At 42.0% G+C, this 27,785-nt stretch overlaps 1 protein-coding gene across 2 annotated transcripts in view; it reads right to left on the bottom strand.

The window, feature by feature from the left end:
- Nucleotides 1-11,187: 11,187 nt before the first annotated feature.
- LOC149305697 (zinc finger protein ZFAT-like) overlaps nt 11,188-27,785 on the bottom strand; it is a 53,195-nt gene continuing 36,597 nt past the window's right edge. For both annotated transcript variants that reach the window (XM_089477352.1, XM_089477351.1), the window contains 4 exons: nt 22,534-22,652; nt 20,366-20,492; nt 13,286-13,416; nt 11,188-11,427 (listed from right to left, as the gene is read on the bottom strand). In XM_089477352.1, the coding sequence (XP_089333478.1) occupies nt 11,188-11,427; nt 13,286-13,416; nt 20,366-20,492; nt 22,534-22,652 (617 nt within the window). The remainder of the gene's footprint in view (nt 11,428-13,285; nt 13,417-20,365; nt 20,493-22,533; nt 22,653-27,785) is intronic.

Consider the following 27,785-nt stretch of genomic DNA (forward strand, 5'->3'; position numbering starts at 1 on the left):
TTTTGACCAGCTCCGAAATATTTAAATATTGTTGCTCCAGTCGATCATTATTAGACTCAATTTTGGATATTTTCCCTGCAAGAGAGGCTATATCTATTTTTATCTCTTTAAAACATCCTTGGATCTCAAGTTTAATATTATTTGTTAGATCTTCCATAGCTTGTCTTAGTATATCTTGAGTAATTGCTACATTTTCAGATCTTATGGGGCTTAATATGGCATCTTCTGATGAGGACATAGAGTCGACTTGTGACTGATCTAGCAGATCTTTGGAGTGCTTAGGGGAAAAGAAAGATGAGGCTCCATTGTTGTATTTAGATTCTTTTTTTTCTTTTTCCCTAGCTTTGATCGGTTGTTGTTTTGGTGGCATATTTATATTTATTAGAACAGTATTTAACTATATAAATAGTAGTTCACTCTTGTAGAGCATACCCAAAAAAAAAAAAAAAAAAAAAAAAAGAAGGAAAAATAAATCACTTATCTGCAGCTATATTATAGCATATTCCAGATATTAGCCGTTTTGTCGATAGATTTGCGTTTATAAATCTTTATAGGATCGTGCGGCGGTCCATCGACGGCGATCAGTTGTTGCAGACTGCTATCCCGCAGTTCTTATGCCGCCATACCGTGGTTCGTCGTCTGCCCATTTAACAATAATGTGGCGGTTAAAGCCGCGGTGCCCGGAAATCGCTCCCCGTCTAGCTGCTCAATCCTCCGTTTAAAGAACGGACACATGAAGCAGAATCTGGACGACGATTATACGGTGTTGAACTGCCTTAGCGTGGTCGGGTGTCCGGTACTTAGCCGTTATGGAAGCAGGTACTAGACTTGCGCATTCGTCTTCGGGCGAACATGAAAACGAGCACGAAGAGGCCGTTTTTTTGTTCGTTCCGAAGACACGCCGAAGAGAATACAGTGCCGGCAAAACGTAGGAGAAGACGAAGACTCACAACCGTCTTCGTTTTTGCCGCGCAGCCGCCAAAATTTCAAACAGGAGTGAGCTGATCTCGTCTGTCCAATCAGCTCACTCTTGTGACGTCACGCTAAGGGTCTCGTCCAATGCCTGTGCTGCTGTTTTTTGAATTCTGAAGGCGCCTTTATAAGACCAGAGCTTGCCTGAGAGATCCATTCATTTTTCGCTGTGACTGCTTTGGCAACACTGCTGTGCTGCATCCGAGCGTTACAGAGAGAGATTGTTCTGTTCTGTGTGAGACTGGTAAGCCTTAGCCTGCCATTTCTCACAGTGTACTTCATCCTCACTTCAGTGCTACTTAATATAATTAATAATAATAATTTGATTAATTTAATTTTTTTATTTAATTTGTCATCAACTGTAGTGTAAGTGCTGTTGAGTTGACAGTGCACCCAGTGTCTCAGTGGCACTGGGGTGCCCTTGCCCTGGGCTGGCACTAGTGCCTACTGCCTGTCCTGCTTAAATAAATTAAATAGAATTTATAAATAATAATTTAATAGAATCTATAATTTAATAGTTCATTATTATATATATATATATTTGTCAGTCATATATATATATATATTCTATAGTATACTAGTGTAGAGTGTACTGTAGACATTCATCTACTAGTGTCTAATTTAAAATCAGTAATATTAATTAATATAATTAATAATTGAATTCATTATAAAATTATATATATATTTGTCAGTTATAGTTAGTAATAGTATACTAGTGTAGAGTGTACTGTAGACATTCAAGACATCTACTAGTGTCTAATCTAAAATCAGTAATATCAATAATTCTATAATTCTTTCTTGTCTTAATAGTTAATTAAATTAGCTATAAATAAAAGTAATAATATTAATTAATTACTACTAGCGTATAGTTCAGCTAATCTTATTAGTACTGGTGCTGCAGCTCTATAGTTTGTGCTTTGTTTTAGCAACAGCAAGAGACCAAGTCAATTTTTCTTAATTAATCTTTCATTTTATTTCATTTGTTTTGCTCACCTCAGTCCATCAGTGAAGTGAACTTGTTGGGCTAGTGAGTGCAGCCGCATAAGTGCTGTGTTTTTTTTTGATCAGCAAGCAGTGACGTTAACTGTTTTGCAAAGATTTTCTCATTTATTTTACATTTTATTTCAATTTTATTAAAAGTACCCTTAGTGTTTTGCTCACCTCAGTCCATCAGTGAAGTGAACTTGTTGGGCTAGTGAGTGCAGCCAGCAGTGAAGCTAACTGTTTTGCTGTGACATTTTATTTTATTTCTAATTCTTTTCAAGAAAAATTGACTGTGACGAGCTGTACTAAGCAAAGCTTCAAGCTACTAGCTGTAGTACTAAAATAATTCTAATCTTCTTTAATCTTAATCTATAATATATTATAAATAATATATAACAATATAAATTCTAATTCATAATCTATAATATAAGTAATTCTAATTCTAAATTCTAATTCATAATCTATATTCTTCTATCTATAATACATAATATATAAGTAAATTATTTCTAATCTATTAATATTATATAACTTAATATTAATTAATAAATCATATACTGAATCTGATTTAACCTCACTTTAGCTTAGTGGGTTTGAGAGCGTCTGCCTAGAGGTAGACTTATAGTAAGGAAATATAGCTTTAGGCTAGCATAGTAGTAGGCTAAGCTCTTAGGCCCGTGTAAATTCAAATTAAAAATAAAATACTGCTAGTTATTAAATAGTTAATCTTGAGTTAATAATTTAAATAACTTTAGCACTTTGGCAGATTGCACACAGCACAGTGCAGTAGTGCATAGTTTTACTTTTTAAGCAGTAGCACTGAAGAGAACTTCCTCTAATTTTTTGTCTTTAATTCGTTTTTCCTTTTTTTTTATTTTTATTTTTTTTATTTTTTTTTATAGTTTTTTAAACACTACACTACACTACACACACAACACAAAATTTGAAATGGATCCTCCTTTTGGGACTAAGGAGGGACAAGCTCCATCTACCACCGCCACCACCAGCACCACCACCAGCACCACCACCAGTTCTAAGATGCAGCCTTTGCGTCAGTCTAGTCGGCCAAGTAGGCCAAGCTCTCGCTTATCATTTGGGGAAGCATTGCTTGAAGGATCATCAAGTAAAGGAAAGGCACCAAAAGCAGGCAGTAGTAGTGCGGCTAGGCCCACAAGCTCTATGGTTTTTTACGGAAAGCCTAAAGCACCAGAAGCACGTTCAAAGTTAAAGGGTAGCACAAGTAGTACCAGCCCAGTGACTAAAAAGAAGTGCCTTTTGCCCTAAGCAGCATCTTCCCCATCCACCAGCAGCATGCAAGGTACCAAGCAGAGCCAAATTAGCAGCAAGACTCAGAGGGGTCCCAAACCAAAGCGATCTCATTCCTTTGTAGGGAAAACCACCACCACCACCACCACCACCCCCACCTCTACCGCCTCTACCACCACTAGTGCTGCGCCTACTGTTCCCACTGGTACCGCCACGCCATGTCCTCCTAGTACCTCTAGCAAGCCACCAAGTCCTTACAAAATTTTTGTAAAGACAGTTAGAGAGAGGGCTACACATAGTGGAACTCCACCTAGCGAGGTAGCAGAGGAGCCTGAGACTGAGAGGCCAAGTGCAGAGTCTATTCTTCCTGCTCGCACTACTACTAGTCACGAGTCTCACGACGATATCAGTCTTAGCTCCAGCCTAGCAGGAATTCCATTCGATCTGGCTAATGAAGAGCTAGACTATGAGCCAGAGGAAGTAGAGGAGATGAGTGGTCAGGAATCAGATTCCTCAGGGAGCAGTGTCCAAATGACTAGTGCACAATTTCCCCCTGAGCCTCCACCTTCTCCGCTACGATCATCACCACCACCACCACCACCAGCAGCAGCAGCAAAACCTAGCAAATCTAAAGCAATTAGCAGTCCCACTATGGCCAGTACTGTTACCACCAGTCCCACCACCACTAGTTCTGCCTCTGTTCATCCACCCCGAGCAGTAGGAGCAGCACCCAAGGCACACTCCAAGGCTATGCGCGCCCCAATTTGGGAGCACTTTGAAAATGTTGAAGAAGGGCGCTATGGAAAGTGCAAACATTGTGGGAAGCTAATAAGCAGAGGGAAAGTGTCTGGCCATTTTACCAGTGCTAGCATGAAGCATCACCTCAGCACTCAACACAACGCTGTGCTATTGGGGAAAGATGCAGAGGGAAAACTTAGTGCAGGCAGCATAGCTGGTGGCCGTGGAAAAACCCCAACAGCTTCTTCTTCTGAGCCAATAGCAGCAGCAGCAGCAGCAGCAGCAGCAGCAACTAGTGCTGGCAGCCAGAGACCAAGGCAGGTTGGAGCACTGCATGTCCAGCCCACCCTGGAACAATTTGTGGCATTCCAATCCAAAAGGTCAATGCCCAAACAGCAGGCCAATAAAGTAACGCGACTGATTGGTCAGTTCATTGCTGTTGGAGGGGCATCCTTCTCTATGATCGAAGGGGAGCCTTTCAAACAATTGATGGCGGCTGTGGCTCCACAATATACAGTTCCGTCACGTTCCACTTTCAGCAGGAACATTGTCCCCTCATTGTATCGGTCCTGTGTTGCAGCAGTGAAAGAGGAGCTTTCCAAGGCTGCTGGTCAGTCTGTTCATTTCACTACAGATTTGTGGAGTGCACCTAGCGGCCAGCATGCCTTTCTTTCTTTGACAGCACACTGGTGGCAGCCCGGTGTGTCTAAGGAAGCTGCTGCAGCAGGCTACCGATCTTTCCTTCTCCATGCAGAAGTGATGGATGAAAAGCACACTTCCCAAAACATTCTGCATGCGATGAGGAAAATGTTTAGCCTTTGGGTGGGAGCAGAGGCGGGCACCAATGTTGAAGTTGGTTTTGTGGTAACTGACGGAGGTGCCAATATGGTGAAAGCGCTGCGAGATGGTCATATTGTTGGTGTGCGCTGTGCAGCCCACATCATCCATCTTGTAATGAAGGCAGCAATGTCAGAAGGAACTAATGTGGCAGCAGTAGTTCTGTCCCGCTGCAGAAAGATCGCTGGGCACTTTCACCATAGTGTTAAGGCTAGCCAACTTTTGAGGGAAGAGCAAGAGAGGTCAGGTCTTCCCGTACACTGCCTACGTCAGGATGTCAGTACACGGTGGAACTCCACGTTAGACATGCTGGAGAGGATTTTGGAGCAGCAGAGGGCAATCCATAATCTTGCCTCAGAGCACAATATTGGGATTACCTCTCCATTGAATAGGGAGGATTGGACAGTGATCGCCCAGCTAGTGGCAGTCCTTAAACCATTCAGGGATGCCACAGAAAATTTAAGCTCAAACACTGCCAGTCTGGCCCAGGTAATCCCAGTGTTCTCCCATCTAGGCAGCAAGATGGATGTGTTCCTTGGAAACCGTGAGGCTGTTCAAGGTGGCACTCTACATCCTGACATAGCAGCCATAGTCAGGAAGCTGAAGGATCTGCTAAAAGTACACCTTCGCAAACGAATGGAAGAGAGTCCCGAAATGATGCTAGCGTGCCTTTGCGATCCAAGAATTAAGGGAAAGCTAGCTGAAATTTAATGTTCTCAGTAGCTACCGGGAGCAATTGGTCAACAAGGTGTGTGACTGGCAGCGTAAAATGGGAATGCTGTCCGAGGAGGGAGAGGTGCAGGAGGAGGAAGAGATGATGTGGTCTGCTACTCCTAGCAGCAGCATCAGCAGCAGTGCCACAAGCAGCACAACACAGCTGAGTGGAGCAGCTGCGTTTTGGGAAGAGGCACTTGGGAGTATAGTTGGACCATCTGACAGAGCTAGCAGCAGAAAGGAGAGTAGTGCTGCTGAAATGGTCAAACTTTACCTCTGTGAAGTTCCTTCTGCGCCTAATGTTGATCCTCTTAGCTACTGGGATGAAAAGAAGAGTGTGTGGCCTGCACTCTCATGGGTTGCGCAGCAGCTACTATCATGTCCGCCAACCACTGTTCAAAGTGAGCGCGTGTTTTCTATGACTGGAAACATACTGAGTCCACAGCGCTCACGCATGGCACCTCATCTGATGGAGCAGATTGCCTTCCTTAAATTCAATCTGCCCAAGTTGGGTTACCCAGCTCTTAGCTTGGAAAGTTAATTTTTTTTATCTGTAATGTTTAAGGTAGTTTCTCCCCCTGGTTGCACGTGTTTGCGGTGTGGCAACGTCTGCTACCTCCGCCGGTGTAGCCAATTTACGCTAGGGCCTAGTGTCTGAGTTCTGGAAGTCCGCTCCCAAACGCCATGGACTGACAGACTTTCATGCTTTGCCCTGGGGTGAAACAGGTGAGCGGGTCGTCAATTGCCCACTCATTCACCTTTTTCCTTTTCCAACGGTGCTGCTGGTGGTGGTGCCAGCATCTTTTGCCAGTTCGCTTCCTGGCTGAAATCATGCCTCAAATGTCCCTAATGGAGAGGGTAGTTTCTCCCCCTGGTTGCACTTGCTGCGGTGTGGCAATGCCTGCTACCTCCGCCGGTGTAGCCAATTTACGCTAGGGCCTAGTGTCTGAGTTCTGGAAGTCTGCTCCCAAACGCCAAGGACTGACAGTCTTTGGATGCTTTGCCCTGGGGTGAAACAGGTGAGCGGGTCGTCAATTGCCCACTCATTCGCCTTTTCCAATGCTGCTGCTGCTGCTGGTGGTGGTGCCAGCGTCTCTTCTCTGCCAGTTCGCTTCCTGGCTAGTGTCATGCCTTAAATGTCCCTAATGGAGAGGGTAGTTTCTCCCCCCCTGGTTGCACTTGCTGCGGTGTGGCAACGCCTGCTACCTCCGCCAATGTAGCCAGCTTACGCTAGGGCCTAGTGTCTGAGCTCTGGAAGTCTGCTGCCAAACGTCTAGGACTGACAGTGTTTGGATGCTTTGCTCTGGGGTGGAACAGGTGAGCGGGTCGCCAATTGCCCACTCATTCGCCTTACCCAATTCTGCTGCTGCTGCTGGTGGTGGTGCCAGCGTCTCTTCTCTGCCAGTTCGCTTCCTGGCTAGTGTCATGCCTTAAATGTCCCTAATGGTAAGGGCAGTTTCTCCCCCCTGGCTGCGTCTGTTTGCGGTGTGGCAACGCCTGCTACCTCCGCCGGAGTGGCCAGCTTACGCTAGGGCCTAGTGTCTGAGCTCTGGAAGTCTGCTGCCAAACGTCTAGGACTGACAGTGTTTGGGTGCTTTGCCCTGGGGTGAAACAGGTGAGTGGGTCGCCAATTGCCCACTCATTCGCCTTTCCCAATTCTGCTGCTGCTGCTGCTGGTGGTGGTGCCAGCGTCTCTTCGATGCCAGTTCGCTTCCTGGCTAGTGTCATGCCTCAAATGTCCCTAATGGTAAGGGCAGTTTCTCCCCCCTGGCTGCCTCTGTCTGCGGTGTGGCAACGCCTGCTACCTCCGCCGGAGTGGCCAGCTTACGCTAGGGCCTTGTGTCTGAGCTCTGGAAGTCCGCTGCCAAACGTCTAGGACTGACAGTGTTTGGGTGCTTTGCCCTGGGGTGAAACAGGTGAGTGGGTCGCCAATTGCCCACTCATTCGCCTTTCCCATTTTTCAATGCTGCTGCTGGTGGTGGTGGTGCCAGCATCTCTTCTCTGCCAGTTCGCTTCCTGGCTAGAGTCATGCCCAAAATGTCCCTAGTGGTAAGGGCAGTTTCTCCCCTCTGGCTGCGTCTGTTTGCGGTGTGGCAACGCCTGCTACCTCCGCCGGAGTGGCCAGCTTACGCTAGGGCCTTGTGTCTGAGCTCTGGAAGTCCGCTGCCAAACGTCTAGGACTGACAGTGTTTGGGTGCTTTGCCCTGGGGTGAAACAGGTGAGTGGGTCGCCAATTGCCCACTCATTCGCCTTTCCCAATTCTGCTGCTGCTGCTGGTGCCAGCGTCTCTTCGATGCCAGTTCGCTTCATGGCTAGTGTCATGCCTCAAATGTCCCTAATGGTAAGGGCAGTTTCTCCCCCCTGGCTGCGTCTGTTTGCGGTGTGGCAACGCCTGCTACCTCCGCCGGAGTGGCCAGCTTACGCTAGGGCCTTGTGTCTGAGCTCTGGAAGTCCGCTGCCAAACGTCTAGGACTGACAGTGTTTGGATGCTTTGCTCTGGGGTGAAACAGGTGAGTGGGTCGCCAATTGCCCACTCATTCGCCTTTCCCATTTCCTTTTCCATTTCCATTTCATTATTTTCCTTCTGATACACAACCAACCAAACATAACACACACAATAACACAAATAACACAGTGACATAACACATAACACACATAACACATATAACACAGTGACAAGTGACAACACACATAACACACATAACACATACACGTACAATGCAAAAATCACAAGGACCTTTCCTCTTGTTATTTGTCCTGGCCTTCATTTCTACACTCACTAGCATTAACGCTATAACTCACACTTCATACTATAACATTTTTCCATCCACATACCTGCCAACAGACCCAACTTTTTCAGGGACAGTCCTGCTTTTTTCCAGTCCTGTCCCATCTAATTTAGCTAAACTAGGTATGCAAATACACGTTGGTAGTTATAGCTCGGTAGGTAGCACTAGTATAAACATTAAATAAATATAATAAAGTACTAAATAATAAATCTAACTTTAAAATACATTTAAATAAACCCCTAATTTTTTTTTTAAACCCATTAAAATTAAATTATTATTTAGACATAATACATCTTTAACCAAAGCAGTGCACTGCTACTAATCTTAAACATAACCGTACATTAACCCTAAGCTATTTTTTAGTTCTTGTCCAACATTTTTCCATCCGCATACCTGCCAACACACCCAAGATTTTGGTGGACAGTCCTGCTTTTTTCCAGTCCTGTCCAGTAAAAGTTGGGTTGTTGCAAAGTATGCCATTGTAAATAGGTAGCAAATGTTAGGCATGTATTACAAGTGGTCCAAAATCAATTTAAAAATGTAAAATAATCCCTATTCTTTTATTAAACATCTATGGATGTGTGATTGTGTATGATAGACGGAGGCCAAGTTCCTTGGAGCATTTGTCTCTAGGTCATTTTGTGTACAGTACACCTCAGTATGTGTGTGCAACTCTATTGGTCGTTTCGGCAGGGGGCTGGCCTGCCATCAACGAATGAAGTGCGTTCTGCAATTCACTAGTTGATGCCAGACCAGCCCCCTGCCGAAACGACCAATAGAGTTGCACACACGTTCCTTCACGGCAGCTGCTGCTGCTCCGATGTGTTGTTAACCCCGTATTAACCCCTGCAAGGCAACCGGGAAGGAAACGAAGATTAAACGAGCACGAAGAATGTCCGCGAATATTCGCCCGAAGAGAAGACAGGAACGGGCGAATATTCGCGGAATACGAAGGTTTTTTCCCCCCCGAAGACGAGCACGAAGACGAACACGAAGAGCCCCCTGGTGCCCAAGTCTAGCAGGTACTTCGGCATCCCGGCTTCTCCGCTCCTTCCACGAGGGTACCCCTCGCCCCTCCTCCTAGCGTGCGCGTCGTTACGTCATCCCGTTAAGATGCCACGCCCCCACCAGAATAGAAGTATTTTCAAGGATAAGGCAAATCCAATATAGTTACTGGAACTTCGCACTTCGTCAGATTTGGTTAATAAAAAGAAAAGTTTGGGTAGCTTTGTAGCTAACACAGCAATTCAGGCTTATAACAGTTATTACCCCTTTGGGAGCTGTTACATTGTGGTCGATATTTATTATAAGTGTGAGGGTGAGTGTGTGCGTGTACGTATATGAGCAATTTGAAAGGTCTTGATTGACATGTACCTAATGAAGCCACACCCACCGCTGCCACACACCGTCAAAACGTGAATATGAATGGAACCATATACCGTAATACATGAAGCTTTTAGTTGTATTAATATTAAACAACTTCTAGCACATATACAATACATATATAAATATAAGTAAATAAATACTAACTTATAAAAGTGTGTGTGCTATATATTTCACCAGTAAACAAAATAAGGAATAATCAAAATTACAATCTATGTCTGTACCGCGCTCAACGTACAGAATGTTTGTACATCTGGCTCGTATGCATCCCGGTGATTTGTTTCATCATTTCAGACAGAAGTTCCGTATTCCGAGGTAATCCATGTTTAAACAGGATTTATGCCGCGCAGTTCTGTTTTCTCTGAGCTTGAAATAATGATCTGGATTGAATGCTCTATTTCTCAGGATGACATCATGTTTATATCCCCAAACTGTGCTATAAAGATTAAAACTGTCTCCCTCATGATGTGCTTCTTGGCCGTCATTCCTTCCACCCCGGAAATCCTTCCACCATTGTGTAGCCGTTGTACCACAGAGATACCCACTTTAACCGACTCTTCTCTCTTTTACACACATTTTACATCACTTAAAATTTACATCATGCACTAATCCTAGCGCTCTAATTTTTTGCATCAGGATCTAAACTTGATCATGCGTACACTGAAATGTCTATAATAATGGAAACACAACAGGTGCTTAGTCTCAAACCCATATCTTTAATTTTATTATTAAATGCTTAAATTATTAGAAAAGAGCGCTTTTGGAATAAAATTATGCTTTTATTACAAGGCTGAAAATGTTGAGATGAGAACTTTGCGATCGCAAGGATGATTCAAAAACTGGCAAAGTCCTGCAAACTGTCTACGAGGGGCGAAATACAGTCCGTCTTTATTGCCAGTAGAATTTTGCTTGTATCGGTTTGCGCAAAATCCATAAAAGCTGTTCTACATCTATTGCCGAACATTAAAAAATATCCCGTTATCAACGTAATTGCTAAGTGTGTTTTTCCCGTGGGGCTGTGTAAACGCTGTTCTACAAGATGTTATACCCTATAATACAATAATTAGTGTTTAGTGCAATTGAATCATTAGGTCGCATGTTTTGTGAGAAGATAGCTCTATTAATCAAGCCATGTATGGGTCACTAAGCAATAAATTAACCCAAAGACTAAAAACTGGCCCATTCCAAACATTTTTCATTATTGGTTATGCTTGAAAGCCTAAGGTCGACAAGGGTCGCCTAGTTCTTCTTGTTATGCCTGAGGACTACAGCTGCAAGGCCCGTTACGTTCACTTGGTTATGCTTGAAGGCTTAAGGTGGCTCTATTCCACCATTTTTTTTCACATTTCCACTAGTACTGTGTGTAGATATCTCCATTATTTTGCCTATGTGCTGTACAGGACTGCGGCATGCGGGAGTGGTGTATGAAGAACAGGCTGACGGGCACAATGGTATCCGTAGTCCTAGGCAGCTGGAGCCGCCAGAGGCCGACAGACACAACTGCGTTTCAGATTTCCTGCAAGATGTGCTCCATCGTGCTATCAGTTACAGGCTGCATGGCCTCTTGAACATAAACGATAAACTCTGAGGCCTCCTCTCCTTGCGTATAGACCGTAACGGTCTCTATCCCTTCGACGTCGTCTGACGAGACCACCAGGTGATGCTGTTCGCTTAAACCCACAGACGCTTGTTGTAAAGCCTCCTGTATCATCACCGTGTGGTTAGCGCTATGTTCCTCTTCAGTCACCTGCAGAGATTCAGAGAGTCAGATATTAGTTGCCGGCAATATATGATAGAAGGTGCATTGTCTACCCATTGTATTGTCGCCAAGGGGTGCCGGCGATAAACATTTACCCTTAGATTTACAGTAAGGGTAGTTGAAACCTGGAAAAGACTCCCAATGGAAAGAGAACAGGCAAACAAAGCAAATGAATTCTAGAAAGCTTGGGATGCGCATTATTAAGAAAAAAAGCAATTTAAAAATGATTGACTAGATATATAAACTAGACAACTATTAAAGTCAATGAAGGCTGTGATACGTTCTCTGACTTGGGGAGAGTATATAAACACGCAGCCAGTAGCCGTTTTAGCATCTGCCACCATCAGGCTCAGAAAGGTGTTCTTTGGCATTCTTTTTTTCTTGTGTAGACAATGAGAACCAAATGATTTTGTTGATCGTTGCTAGATGACTGTTATACAGGTTGCAGTGTTTCAGTGGCCTACATCTAAACGGCGCGTGGGATCGACCTATCCCGCTTCCTTGGGGCCACAGAGATGGAGAGGAGGTAGGTAGGACTAATTTATTTACTTTTTATTTTCTTTTTATTAACCTCTTCATTCCACAGGACAGGAGAGAGAGGATGGAGGGAGAAGGAGAGGTACGAGTGGGTTGCGTCCATTCCACAGGGTTATTTATTATATTTTGACCCTAACCCCATTGTGCGTGGTATGGTGGAAAATGTTATAAAAAGTTTATACTTCTATCTGTAGTATACACCATACCACGCACAATGGGGTTAGGGGTACAGATAGGAGTATAAACTTTTTTCTGCTGAAAACTCACATTTTCCACCACCTTAAATACATTTTTCTCTTGTTGTCTACAAAGCTGTAGTCGTTTGTAAAGACAATAATAACCAATTAACAAAATTTTGAAGGTATGGTCACCTTAAAATTCAGAGGGACTGTTATATATTATTATTATACTACTGTCGGGAAATTATGGGTGGCAAAGGGGAGCTGTACCTTAGAAACTGATAAGGTATGACCTCAGGGATAACCAACAAATTGGCAAACAGAATATGATTCATTCTCCCTGTTATTAGATCTTTTTTTTCTATATATGCAGTTGCAAGAAAAAGTAAGTGAACTCTTTGAAATTACCATCATCGATGTATAAATTTATCTTCATCTAAGTAACGAATAACACACAGAGTGATGAATACATCATTCAAATATTTACAGTGTGGGTCTTTATGTGAACCTCTAAGCTAACCACTTCAACTAAAGCTAATTGGAGTCAGGAGTTATTAAACCTCGAGTCTAATAAATGAAATGGAATTGGGGCTACTTTGACATAAAAAAAACACTCAAACATTTTGACCTCAAGAGACCTCAAGAGCAGGTCTGATCTGCCGCTACTCGGAGCGCATGTTTGACGTTATTGCTGCCAAAGGAGGTTCGACCAGTTATTAAATCCAAGGGTTCACTTACTTTTTCTACCAGCACTGTGAATGTTTAATGTGTGTTTTCAAAAAAGACATGAAAAATTAGTATTGTATGTGTCCTATTCGCATTGTGTTTATCTATAACTGCGACTTAGATCTAGATCGGGTCACAGTTTATGAACAACTAATACAGAAAACAAGGTAATTCCACTTTCTTTTTCTTGCCACTGTAGATAAATAAGAAGTTGTGAGAACGGAATAAAGAGGGAAGGTTTGGTAACAAAACCCTAATGTTGCTTAAAAAGACTATAAAGCTATGGATTATAAAAAACCCACTTTTTAAAAGTGAATTAAATAGAGTCTCGGGATGAAAATATTTAACAGAACATTAGACAATTATGCATCATATTCCCTTGAAGGTAAACATAATGATCTCACCTGTTCGACCACCGTGACGGTTCCAGGTGCCACGGCAACTACTGAAGCAACGGCGGCCGCATCGTGAGACTCTGTGCCCAGATCAATGATCTGCTGGAGTATATTCACAGCAGTGGAGTCAAGCTTCTCGCCTTTCCAGAAAAAAAAAAAAAAGAATAAATATACAAGTTAATCAACGTTATACAAAAACATCGCTCTTTAACTTCATGAGGTCCTCCACCTCAATACAGATTTAGTAGCGTGGGGTTGCACTGAATTCACGGCCATTAGAAAATACGATGGGCATTTTTTCCATCAATACCCTCCTTCTGGTGCATGAGTAAGATTATGGCTTATTTATCTCATTTCCTATAATTCAGATTGTGATATTAGCCGGATATAGAGCGGATCTTCTTATCTTTATGCAACAAGGTAATTCCTTGTTAATAATACACTTTACTAAACGTACGTAGACAATTTCTTAGTAGTCTTAGTAGTTACTGCAGGGTTTAGCTGAAGAAACTAGCCAACGAGACGTACCTACCACCACTGAGTTTCTTCCACAATTCTGTTGTGATCAGCCTTGAATATCAGCAGAATGTTTCATGGTTTGGTCCTTCTTTGGCTTCTTTGCAGAAAATTGAATTTTAGGTAGATTTTGGCTTTATGTACTATATTTCAGCTCCCAAACAGTTCTTTCTAGTATACAAAAGGACTCAAGTTGAGTTCCGTAGCCGGGTCCCCTTTTTGAGACAGAACAGACTGTTTGGCAGTTGGAATTCCATTTCTTGGGAACTTGAAGTCTATTTCCCCCCCAAAGTTGAGCTGTACAAGCCTCAACGGGACCATAAGTAGTTTTAGTGAATATGAGAGATGTATCACATGGGGGGGGGGGTCGCCTTGGGTTTTGGTGAATAACTCCACTGAGCGCCAGAGAGGAGAGCATGCCGTTGTAAAGAGAATTTTACAAAACATAATCCTTTTACATTTTAAATTATTAATTTTTTTCAGAAAGAAAGAAAATGAACCGTTTTGAATTAAAATATACTATGTAGTGGATAATAATGTGTGATTGTTTGTTTGTAAGGCTTGTAATTTTGAGTAGCTTTTGAAGGTCATTTTTTGTATGTTTTGTTTTTATCCACAGAGCGTAGTGTTTCTCTAAAGCCACCATCTGCGTGACCATCTGCGGTTTTCCCGATATACAAAACAACTGTTCTTTACATCAATTTGCTGATACGAGAACAAATAACGGGCATAAGTTGGACTCGGCGTCCCTTTGCGCGCCGCAGCAGCGGAATGACTCTGATCTAACCTTCGTTTGCTTGAATAGCTGTGTAAAGGGGATTTCTGCTTTTGAAACACACTTTATTTTATTAAAGAAATGGGAAACGTGTTTTTAATTGAAGAATAAAGATTTTTTTAGCATAAAAAAATAAGACTAAAACACTGTAAGATGCTGTGGTTTAGAGGTGGTCACTCCCCATCGGGAAAAGCTAAAGGAACCCCAGACCCCTATATTATATTATATCTATCTATCTATCTATATATATATTTAATATATATTTATATCTCCGATCGGCTGAGGGTTATGAATGCTAAACATGCTGCCACATTTATGCATGTTTTAACCGTTCCCATGCTGGATGCTCTTTTATGCCAGTGAGATAGGAAAGGGTTACCCAAGCAGCACCTGTAGTTACTTAGATGGGAGGCTGTTGGGTTATTAACGTCACATAGTACAAGGTTGGCATGAATGCTAAATTGTCAGCAAAGCAGAATGTAAGATTGCTTTACGTAGAATAAAAAATAAGGATAATTGGTTGTTCGGGAACGATACCCCGCTGAGCCGCGTCGCAGGTGCTTTGCGAAGAGTCTTTTCTTCTTCTATATTTCATTTGTAAACCAATTCCGCAGATAAGCTTGGTTTGGATTTTAAAAAGGAAACTATAATGGAATGAAGGCAATCTGTCACTTGTGTTATTATTTGTATTTAATGTTAGCTTTTTACGTTATTGAGACTCTGCGGTGGAATCCCAGCGTCCGTCCGAGCAGAATGTTGTAACTTCCGGAGTCTCTGGCGCAAACGATTGTTACAGTTCCTCCGCAAAGCTGTTACCCAATATTATATTTTAGGTAAGACAACAACTTAAAGACGTGATACAAAAAGCAAGATGGCAGCTTCCACCAACACCACAGCAGAAAATGGAGGTATCTGCATTATTAAAGGGAGCTCTACTATTCTTTATTCCTAGTATCAGATAAAAATACAAACATATTGCGCTCCTTATCATAAAGTCTATGGAGGAGCGGACTTCATTGGCATCGCGATAAAGCGTCAGCTCAGTGTGGTGTTTGAGCCGGGAAAGTCACCCAAAATATCACATCACTGACAGCAATGAGATAAAAGCAGATTTTTGTCAACGACGACAGACATTACTGTACACAGACCTGGGGGTTATTACTGTATACAGCCCTGGGGGGGGTTAGTGTATATCATGCTGGGGAAGTTATTACTGTATACAGCACTGGGGATTATTACTGTATACAGCGCTGTAGGGTTATCCCTGTATACAAGGATGGGGGAATATTACTGTATACAGCGCTGGGGGGTATTAATGTATACAGCGCTGGGGGGGTATTAATGTATACAGCGCTGGGGATTATTAATGTATACAATGCTGGGGGTTATGCTCACTAAATATTACCTCATGGGAGTTTTTTTTAATATGTTTAACGCTCACTTATCAGTCATTGACTGGTGTGATACCACATAAAGGGCTTTCATTGGCTGTAATGTGATTTTGCTGCCACGGAAATGTAAGTTGTAACTAAAAAGGGTGAGGAGGCAACTGAGGAGTTCTTAATGTCTTGGATGTTGCAAATACGTCTGGGGAGCTTCATTTCACATCCAAATGTGAGCAATATACCATAATAAGTAGGATGGATGCATCCAGGGCCGGCCTTTGGGGTGTGCGACCTGTGCAACCGCACAGGGCGCCACACTCCAGGGGGCGCAGCTGCCACCGTAGCGTACCGCGTACCTAGCGGGGGGGGGGGGCGAGCGGCACCCGGTGCCGCTCATCAGAGGGCACCCGGCACCCCTCCAGAGATGGACATTAATGTCCACCGCTGGAGGAGCAGGCTCGCAAGGGAGCGGTATCGGAGGTCTTTAACAGACCTCCGGCACCCTTGAGTGATTTTAAGCCGGTTCAAGGATCTCCCTTGAACCCGGCTTAACATCACTCAAGGGAGCCGGAGGTCTGTTAAAGACCTCCGATATCCCTCCCTTGTGATCCGCGCGGCAACAGCTGCTGTGCGCCGGGGTTTGTTGTCAGATCCCGGCGCACAACACTGAAGCCGCGCCCACCGCTGTCCGTGCCCTCTGACCCGGAAGAAGACAGAAGAACTGAAGAAGAAGAACGAAGAGGAGGAAAAGGAGCAGTAAGGAGAAAAGAGGAAAGGTAGGAAAGCATTCAGTGAGAGTGGATTGGTATACGTGTGGATTGGTATGTGTGTGGATTAGTGTATGTGTGGATTGGTATATATGTGTGGATTGGTATATATGTGTGGATTGGTGTATATGTGTGGATTGGTATACGTGTGGATTGGTATACGTGTGGATTGGTATGTGTGTGGATTGGTATATATGTGTGGATTAGTGTATATGTGTGGATTGGTATATATGTGTGGATTGGTATATATGTGTGGATTGGTATATATGTGTGGATTGGTATATATGTGTGGATTGGTATACGTGTGGATTGGTATACGTGTGGATTGGTATACGTGTGGATTGGTATACGTGTGGATTGGTATGCGTGTGGATTGGTATGCGTGTGGATTGGTATGCGTGTGGATTGGTATGCGTGTGGATTGGTATGTGTGTGGATTGGTATATATGTGTGGATTGGTATGTGTGTGGATTGGTATATATGTGTGGATTAGTGTATACGTGTGGATTGGTATATATGTGTGGATTAGTGTATATGTGTGGATTGGTATATATGTGTGGATTAGTGTATATGTGTGGATTGGTATATATGTGTGGATTAGTGTATATGTGTGGATTGGTATACGTGTGGATTGGTATACGTGTGGATTGGTATACGTGTGGATTGGTATACGTGTGGATTGGTATACGTGTGGATTGGTATGCGTGTGGATTGGTAAGTGTGTGAGAGTGATGGGTGTTTTGCTGTACCATTTCCAATGTCTTTTTCATGATCTAATTATGCTCTAAAAGTACATCATAACTCCCATCATTCTATACTGTTCCATACAGTGGCAGAGCTGGGAGGCAGAGGCCTTGCACCCCCACCGCAGGACTCCTGAAAGGTAAGTGAACTTCAAAGAGGGAAAGGGTAGATAGTTAGGAGGGCGTATATAGGGAGAAGGGAGTGAGACAGGGGAAAGGGGGTAGATAGGGAGAAGGGAGTGAGAAGGGGTAGATACGGCAGAAGAGAGTGAGAAGGTGTAGATAGGGCAATCATACTCCTATCATGCCAAGTCTGCGAGTAAATCCTGGAATCTGGGTATGCCTGGGCATGATAGGAATGTGATTGCTGTTAATCATATATATATGATATATATAGACTTGAAAACCGAAGTTGTTTGTGTGGTTATTTGGAAAGTCCCTGGAGTGCCGGTAACTATTTTTGGACTTTATATATATATATAATATTATTTAATTGTTTTCTCCTATTTTGGTGTGTTACTTACTTTAAATAAAAGTGTTAGATTTTTTATGGTGTTGGGGGGGTCATATTCGGTTTTGGCCAGGTAAATGCTGCACTTTTGGTTTCAGTCCAGAATTCGTTTCGGTGCATCCCTACTACTAAGCCAGACAATTAAGTGGTAGGCCTAGACCACATCAATGTTTGGCGTAGTATATAGTGATTGGGGTTTTGTTACAAGTTTTGTTACAAGTTTTTATTCCTTTCTTTTTTTGGTATGGGGGGGGCGCCAGAGGAGTAGTCCGCACAGGGCGCCAGAACACCTAAGGCCAGCTCTGGATGCATCACCCATGTATTTCAGAACACATATACTGTATATGTCACCTAAAGTGCTGCCCCCTGCAGGATGTGGGGTGTATAACCTCAGAGAATGGAGCCAGTTACTCATTACATACCCTACATGCAAACGTGGTTGCCCTTATCATAAACATTTTACCTTATTGAACACTGACTGGTCTGCATTACTATAATAAGGCAGGCCTTTTTGTAACAAAACTTCAAATATAGAAGTACTACCGTTTAAAATCACTCAGCTGTTTTCATGTGAAACAAGGACATTTCTGGCTGTAACATAATTACAAAAGGGGTTTCTAACCATCAATTAGCCTTTTAAACTTAAACTTGGATCAGCGAACACAACGTGCCATTGGAACACAGGAGTGATGGGAGTGACAAAGGACCATTGGAACACAGGAGTGATGGGAGTGATAAAGGGCCATTGGAACACAGGAGTGATGGGAGTGATAAATTGCCATTGGAACACAGGAGTGATGGGAGTGACAAAGGGCCATTGGAACACAGGAGTGATGGGAGTGACAAAGGACCATTGGAACACAGGAGTGATGGGAGTAATAAATTGCCATTGGAACACAGGAGTGATGGGAGTGACAAAGGGCCATTGGAACACAGGAGTGATGGGAGTGACAAAGGACCATTGGAACACAGGAGTGATGGGAGTAATAAAGGGCCATTGGAACACAGGAGTGATGGGAGTGATAAAGGGCCATTGGAACACAGGAGTGATGGGAGTGATAAATTGCCATTGGAACACAGGAGTGATGGGAGTGACAAAGGGCCATTGGAACACAGGAGTGATGGGAGTGACAAAGGACCATTGGAACACAGGAGTGATGGGAGTAATAAATTGCCATTGGAACACAGGAGTGATGGGAGTGACAAAGGGCCATTGGAACACAGGAGTGATGGGAGTGACAAAGGACCATTGGAACACAGGAGTGATGGGAGTAATAAAGGGCCATTGGAACACAGGAGTGATGGGAGTGATAAATTGCCATTGGAACACAGGAGTGATGGGAGTGACAAAGGGCCATTGGAACACAGGAGTGATGGGAGTGACAAAGGACCATTGGAACACAGGAGTGATGGGAGTAATAAAGGGCCATTGGAACACAGGATTGATGGGAGTGATAAAGGGCCATTGGAACACAGGATTGATGGTAGTGATAAAGGGCCATTGGAACACAGGAGTGATGGGAGTGACAAAGGACCATTGGAACACAGGAGTGATGGGAGTGATGGGAGTGATAAAGGGCCATTGGAACACAGGAGTGATGGGAGTGATAAATTGCCATTGGAACACAGGAGTGATGGGAGTGACAAAGGGCCATTGGAACACAGGCGTGATGGGAGTGACAAAGGACCATTGGAACACAGGAGTGATGGGAGTAATAAATTGCCATTGGAACACAGGAGTGATGGGAGTGACAAAGGGCCATTGGAACACAGGAGTGATGGGAGTGACAAAGGACCATTGGAACACAGGAGTGATGGGAGTAATAAAGGGCCATTGGAACACAGGAGTGATGGGAGTGATAAATTGCCATTGGAACACAGGAGTGATGGGAGTGACAAAGGGCCATTGGAACACAGGAGTGATGGGAGTGACAAAGGACCATTGGAACACAGGAGTGATGGGAGTAATAAAGGGCCATTGGAACACAGGATTGATGGGAGTGATGGGAGTGATAAAGGGCCATTGGAACACAGGATTGATGGTAGTGATAAAGGGCCATTGGAACACAGGAATGATGGGAGTGATAAAGGGGATCTGCACGCCTATGAAATTATTCCATTAAAAATCAGCCGTTTCCAGCTAATTACTTACAGCATTAACCCCATCTGCGCTGAATTTCTCATCCATTTCATGTTAATTGAATATGCAAAATTAGCTTTTCTTTCAAAAAACAAGGACATTTCAAAATGACCTCACACTTTTGAGCAGTAGTGTATTTAAAACCCAGTGTTCCACACCCAGGAATAATGCTTTTGAGCCCTTTGGGAATACATATTACTTTAATAAGCTGAGTTTTAACACAGAGTTCATGGATTTTTGGCTTTTGCTTACTGGTTTCTGAGGTATATCTTAGATCCTGGAGAGCTGCGACAGCTGCCTGCGTACCCTGAATATCTCCGTCAGCTTCTGTGATGTGGAGGTACTGGGTCGACGTCTCCTCTATCGCAGTAAGCGGCTGCTATAACCCAACACAGAAAAAAAATCCTTTTAAGCAACAGGTCAGGCTCTCAAAGGGATTAATACAATGTAACAATATTTAACCCTTTGGATGGCAGCTTTTTTTCTTCCATATATATATATATATATATATATATATATATATATTCATGTTTTTTTTATTAATTTCAAAATAACTCTAAAACACACCTCAAACCCTGTTTCATTGACTGGACTCCAGGTTTGTTAAATCCTGACTCCAATTAGCTTTTGTTGAAGTCATTAGCTTAGGGTTGACATACTTTTTCCAACCCGCACTGTGAATGTTTGAATGATGTGCTCGATATGGACAAGAACAATACAATAATGTGTGTGTTATTAGTTAAAAACAGATTGTGTTTATTCATTATTGTAACTTAAATGAAGATCATATCATATCTTAAGGATGTATACATCACAGGGGATTATCACTGTATACAGCACTGGGGGTTATATTACTGTATACAGCACTGGGGGATTATTAGTTTATACAGCGTTGGGGGGTTATTACTGTATACAGCACTGGAGATTATGCTCAGTGAGAAAAATATTTTTTCTATGGGCCTAACTTACTGCCATTCTTGGTAAAATCCAGATTTATCAAAACATTTATTTACCGTCTACCAAAAACAAAACAGAACTCTTAGGACGAAACGGCTTTCGGTAATGGCGTCTGGCCAAGAGTTGTGGGATCTGTAATTGGTTTCCCTATCCCTTGTCTGAGTAATTTCATTTGCTATAAACTCTGTCTAGAAGATTTATTTTATCTTTGGTCCTAAAAGGTGAGTGATGTTTATAGAAGAAGAGTAGATAAAATCCTCCAAGGGTAACCATCTTAGCTTGACTGATCCAAGCAATGTGCCGGGTAATTGCCATGTATTGATACGTATCTCTGATTGAGTAAGAATGGCGTTATATTAACCCCTTAATGACAAAGCCCGTACATGCACGGGCTCAAAATGCATTGTTTTCAATGGGTTTAGGGACTGCCCATTGTCCTTAAGGGGTTAAATCCCAGACGCAAGCCATTGTTGATGTATAATTCGCTATTAGCGCTGTAGCCTCATTAATCATCAGTATTATACTGTGCTTACTAGCAGAGGGCTTCCGGCTTATCTGACAAGGACCTGACGGCACACACATTCATCACAGGGCATCGGCGGCTAAGTTGCACACGGTGCCAACGCTGCTTAAGGAACACACAGAATGTGATCCGAGGATTGGGTGTGATGTTAGGTATTAGAACAAAATGAGAAATCCACATATATAAAACAAGATATAGGATAAAAAAAAAAAAAATGACTGCGTGCCCATCTGGGACTTTGATTGAATTCCCTGAAGCCTTTCATAACCTGTAAGTCAGATTCAATAAATCACAAAGACCGTTAAATAAATAAAAAAAAAGACAGAATCAGTTAAAAAGAAAATGTTACATGTTTCCGGTAACAAGCATGCTTTGCCTGTAAGTTACACGCCACGTAGAGAATCACATGTACAATGTAACACGTGGGACCAGCAGTAGAGTTTTTATTGTTATTAATACATTTATTAATGTAATTAATATATCACACCCTCGAATGGTTAGAGCCAAGCAAAATGTTATAAAAAACATAAACAATCTCCATAAGGACATTGGAATTTTATTAGAACATTGGAATTTTGCTGGTTGTTTCCTTGAGGTATAAAAACATGCAAAAAAAAGCCAAACCATATAAAACTGTGGAAACCATGTTTCAGCTTACTACGTGTTTTCCTGCCTTAGTGTAAAGCGATGCCGTTGAACGTAGGTATTGGAATAACATGTATTTAACACATCGCTATCACATCATTATAGTCAAAAAAGTAAAACAATACAAAAATTCCCACAGTGGAAATAGACTTGTGGCTCGACAGATAACACAACCAAGAAGATACCATTTGTTTTAAATATATATATATATTATGTCTTCAGAATACCTGAAGTGTCTCAAAAGGCCCTTTAAAACACAAAATAACATTTTCTGAAAAGTATTCGACGTCCTTACCTCCCATTTAGCGTCTCCGTCAGCTTCCACCAGTTTAAGGCCATGCTTATTCTTGAGATGTCGGTTAAATTCCCATTTGGTACCGTACACAAAACTGCACACTGGGCATTTTATTCCTCCTAAACGCAAAGGTGAAAAAAGTAAAAAAAAAAAAAGGATTTGACTAAATTCAAATTCTGATCCCTACAATCAATTAAACCTGTTGTGTTGGAGTCTGGGCAGAACATAAACATAAAGCGAATTCTACAGCATGCCAAATCTCAAATGGGAATGAATGCTAATACCGGATATATAAAACAATAACATTCTTTTATCTAAACGAAATAAAAATTAAATAAATCATCAGGTGTTGGGAACATAACATGAAAGAACCTTAAACACGCCAAGCTACACGGCTTGAATCAATAATTATGTGAATACAAAACAAACTTTAATTAAAGTTCCCATGTCTTAAAACAGTTTACTGATAAAATAATAATAATAATAATATATAATGCTTTGGCACCTGAGATTTTTGTGTTGTGATACAGTAATAAAGCCATGAAGGTTCCCCCCCAGTGCACCATTCTTTAAAACTTTCTATTGAAAGGATAATAACGCAATCAAAAAGTGTGAGATTAGCTCAGGTGAGAACAGACTACGCTGGATAAGGTCATTCTCTGCCCAAATCATGTAGTTTGATTTTTATAAACCATCTAGGTGGAACGGCACCTTTAAGGAAAGTTTTTATCCATGTACTTTAACACAACCTCAGCAGAGCCCTTTATGTCAGGGGGTAACGTTAACACGACAATTATTGTGTTTTCCTGAAAAAGTAGCAAATGGTGCTCTCAAACTACCTAAACTGGGGCCTGCCGGGAAAAAAAAACAACAAAAAAACCCAAGATGGCTTCTTTCTGTAATATTATTTTATAAATTGTGTCCGCAGACACACTAGATGACTCTTGTTGAAAAAAAAAAATAGACGCCAAACCTATAAAAATTTGGGGTATGTTTGGGGTATGTTCTAAAAAAAATGACAGATAAACCGTAAAGATATGATGGTTTTAAAATGTACACAATGGGTAAATATGAAGCAGCTTGAGGCTAAGTCCGTTGGAAGTTAATCCTGACTGTCACACAATTATTCATTAAGATCCGACATGATTCATGTCTTACGTGGGCTGAAAGGCCTTAACATGAGCAAATAAATCATGATTGAATCATGAAAAACATCTAGTTATTTTATCATTTCGGGGCAGATTAAAAAGGTTGGGGTCCCTCTTTTCTTGAGCCCAACTATTTTTCCGCGACAATGTGGATAAAATGATTATAAAACAAAAAAAATATTATTAATATAATGTGAGGCACGAGATTACACTGACACACAACGCAGGGGTTTAAAGGGACACTTCAGCCATCATATGCGCTTTAGATTTACAATGTCCCTTTCTACATGGGACATGTATATGTATACCAACACACATGCTAACCCATATGTATACTAACACACATGCTGACCCATATGTATACCAACACACATGCTAACCCATATGCTGACCCATATGTATACCAACACACATATGCTGACCCATATGTATACTAACACATATGCTGACCCATATGTATACCAACACACATGCTAACCCATATGTATACCAACACACATGCTAACCCATATGTATACCAACACACATGCTAACCCATATGTATACTAACACATATGCTGACCCATATGTATACCAACACACATGCTAACCCATATGTATACCAACACACATGCTAACCCATATGTATACCAACACACATGCTAACCTGTATGTATACCAACACACATGCTAACCCATATATATACTAACACATATGCTGACCCATATGTATACCAACACACATGCTAACCCATATGTATACCAACACACATGCTAACCCATATGTATACCAACACACATGCTAACCCATATGTATACTAATACATACGCTAACCCAAACGTATACTGTCTTGTGTAATGACCTGCCTTCTGTGGATGCGGTGGCTTGTGCCACAAATTGTATCCATGACTTGATACATTTACATATATGTTCATGAAAGGCAGGTAACCTTTTGTGGACTTAAATATCATGAAAAACATAATACTTATCGATTCGGTGACATTTGCAAATATAAAAACCATTGTTAGGGGTAAAGCTAAGGTACAATTTCCTTTTGCAAAAGGAAAAGGACAATCATTAATTTGGGGCATTTTGACACAGACCTCAACGCACTGGATATAAAACAGCCCCTCGCATTTAAACAAAATATCTCCAAGGCAATTATTACAATTTGATATCTACCCAGAAACATAGAATTTGACGGCAGATCAGATCCATTCTCCTCCATCTAGTCTGTCAGTTTTTTCACACAAACCTTAATCAGTCGTTGGTCTCGTCTTAGATTCGGGGGCCGTATGCCTATGCATGTTTAAATCCCCTAACTGTATTACCCTCTACTACCTCTGCTGGGAAGCCATTCCGTTTTATGTGACTTTGTGGCCTCCTAAGAGCTGTCTCTACGCACAATATTGGGGCTTTTAGGGCTATAAAAACCTGTGATAGCCTCATACCCAGCAAACATTCTGAGCTCCTAGAAAAGAGGGGCATCCGGGGAGGAAAGAGGGGCATCCGGGGAGGATACTTGGCAGTTATGGACCAGAATAAACAAGAGGATTATTTGCCAATTCCACATCCCAACTTCATTTTGTGAAAACACAATTAATATTACTTTTAAATTAAAATGACTGGTACAACGCAGCCCGTTTTAATTAAAGTTTCCACCACCTTTGTCGGGATGGCTTTAATTATGGAACAACAAATTAAAGAAGGGCTATCATGTCCCAAACATACAACTGTGTCTCGTTTAATTGACATCAAGAGTAAAAGGAAATTAATTTCCGTGCGACTGATTTAATACTTTGGTGATCCACAGAAAGGAGGATATTGGAAAAAAAAAAAAAAACTTATCTCCTTTTGACAAGGATGTCAGCAGCCATGATGATAAATTGCTGAAACTGAAATGCATTTAACGAGATGAAGGTGTGGGGGCCATGGGACCACGATATCGGCATATTAGAAGAGACATCGTTATCTTCTGCGGGGAAATTAGCAACAGGAATAAGAAACGAGCCAAAAAGCCCGTCACGGAATAAGGAAGCTTAAAGGGGAATGGTCACAGTATCGAGCCCTAGCTAAATCCGTTTACCGAGACGTTTACCTACAGCTTGTGCAATTAATGTTATTGTTTCATAGATATCGCGTTTAAAGGGCTCAGATCTGTGGCAAATGGTGGCAAAACCAGCAAAATCTAATCTAGTTCTCTTCCTTCTCCTCTACAGGAGGCTGCGTGAAATTGTCCATTTTAAAAATACAAATGTTCTAAAAAAGTATATTTTATTACATGGAGAAAATCCGGGAATTACCGTTAAATTAAATGACAATTAATAGAGGCAGATTGAAGTTGGGTCTTTTGGTGGTAGATTGGGTTTAAGTTCTAATCAGAATCTTTTTTTTTTTGAAGGGTCAGTAAAATGTTAAGGTGATGGGCGAGATCCGAATGAGCCAAAGCGGAGCGAAAGCTAACAACATTAAACCTGACAGTGTGATCACAATGAACAATAAGAATAATACGATTAACACACATTAGGACATATTGGGACAGCCGGGGGCTTACAATCTACAGCTACGAGGTGTATGACTAGGACTGAGGGGTACATAGCAGGCCAGGACCGGTCATCTGGAACACCGGGCAAATGCTAGGCGGGCTGCCGGTCAACATCCCTAGTTAGGCAGAAGGTGTGCGGACAACGGTTGGATATGCCCGGCCGCAGGCTACGTAAGTAGAAAAAAGTAGCGTGAGGCCGCACATATCCAGCTGTAAAGTGCCAGACCTGCCCCAGCCATCACCAGTCCGACCCTGGCACATAGATATATTTCATGATGGGTGAAAAACGCAGAAGACCTTATCTGTACACTGAAATAAATAGAAAAGAGGAGAGAGAAGTAAAGAAAAGAAAGGAGCAAAAAGAGAAAAGAAATAAAAGAAAAGAAAAGGAGAAATGCCTAAAGAGTTTGGGGACACACAGTTGCTCAATCATAGAAGTCTACGCCAGTGTGTAGCGATATGCGTTTTTGTTGCTTCTCCTCTAGTCTTAGTTATACCAGGACCAAGCTGGGACTTTATTTTCCTTTTGTCCAGGAGAGGTGGCATCCCTTAGGGGAGATCATAGCGATCCATGCTTTAAATACTAGGATAGAATTATTGGGGCTGAAATACGGAAAATACTTTTTTTGGCACAAATCACGCAGTGAACTAGTTCGGAGCTTATCTTAAACGTGGAAGCGTTCTTCTGCATGATAAGCTAAAGCATCCTCTCTGCCGATCGGCGCTGGGCGTCTAGAGATTCAGCATCAAACAGAAGCAACACTGAACCTGCGCATCTCATTAGCGATTAGTAGAACCCAAAAGGTCCAAGAAACTGACCGCATCCAAAAGCCACAAGCTAACTTTTGTGCATGGGTAATGATATATTTTAATATTTAGTGACGCCGGTGCATATGAATCCTTCGTAACAGAATCAGACAAAGAGTTGTGAAAGTACGGTAGGTGATTGATGTATTATTAATTTAACTGCATGAATCAGTTGGTAGTAATCTCTGATCTTTAATAGTCAGTTATCATGCGGCAGAGAAATGGAAGCGCGATGGGATTTATTATCATTGCTATCTTTGGAACCAGCCTTAGCTGCTTCCCTTTTAATGCCTTCTGAATAGTAATAAAAAAAATGCATGATCTTTCTTTCCTGGTAAAAAGAACTCAAGGTGAATGAGATGAAGATAGTAATAATGTATGCTTTTTTGACAGGTGAGAGATGGTAAAACTATGAGAGGGCAAAATTAGCCCTGGTCTGCTTTGAGTTAAATGATCACCGTTTGATATTTACTTGTAATTCCAAACATGGCCAGAGGGGGCAGTTTTCTAGGATGGGAGAGAGCGATAAAGAGGATAAGGGAGGGAGTATGCATCTATGTTAGAAAGAGAAAGTATGTATAAGTGTGTATGTGTGCATGAATGTATAAGTGTTAGCATGAATGTGTAAGTGTTTGTGAGTATGAATGTGTATATGTAAGTGGTGTGAGAGGGAGTGTGTGTTTGCATGAGTGTAAGTGTGTGTTACTGAATGTGATTAAGTGGATGTTAGTGTAAGTATGTGTATGTATGTTAGTGTGAGTGTATAAGTTTG

This window comes from Sceloporus occidentalis, unplaced genomic scaffold (assembly GCF_023333645.1).
Source record: "Sceloporus occidentalis isolate IW3139 unplaced genomic scaffold, rSceOcc1.0.p SCAF_11, whole genome shotgun sequence".
NCBI lineage: Eukaryota > Metazoa > Chordata > Lepidosauria > Squamata > Phrynosomatidae > Sceloporus > Sceloporus occidentalis.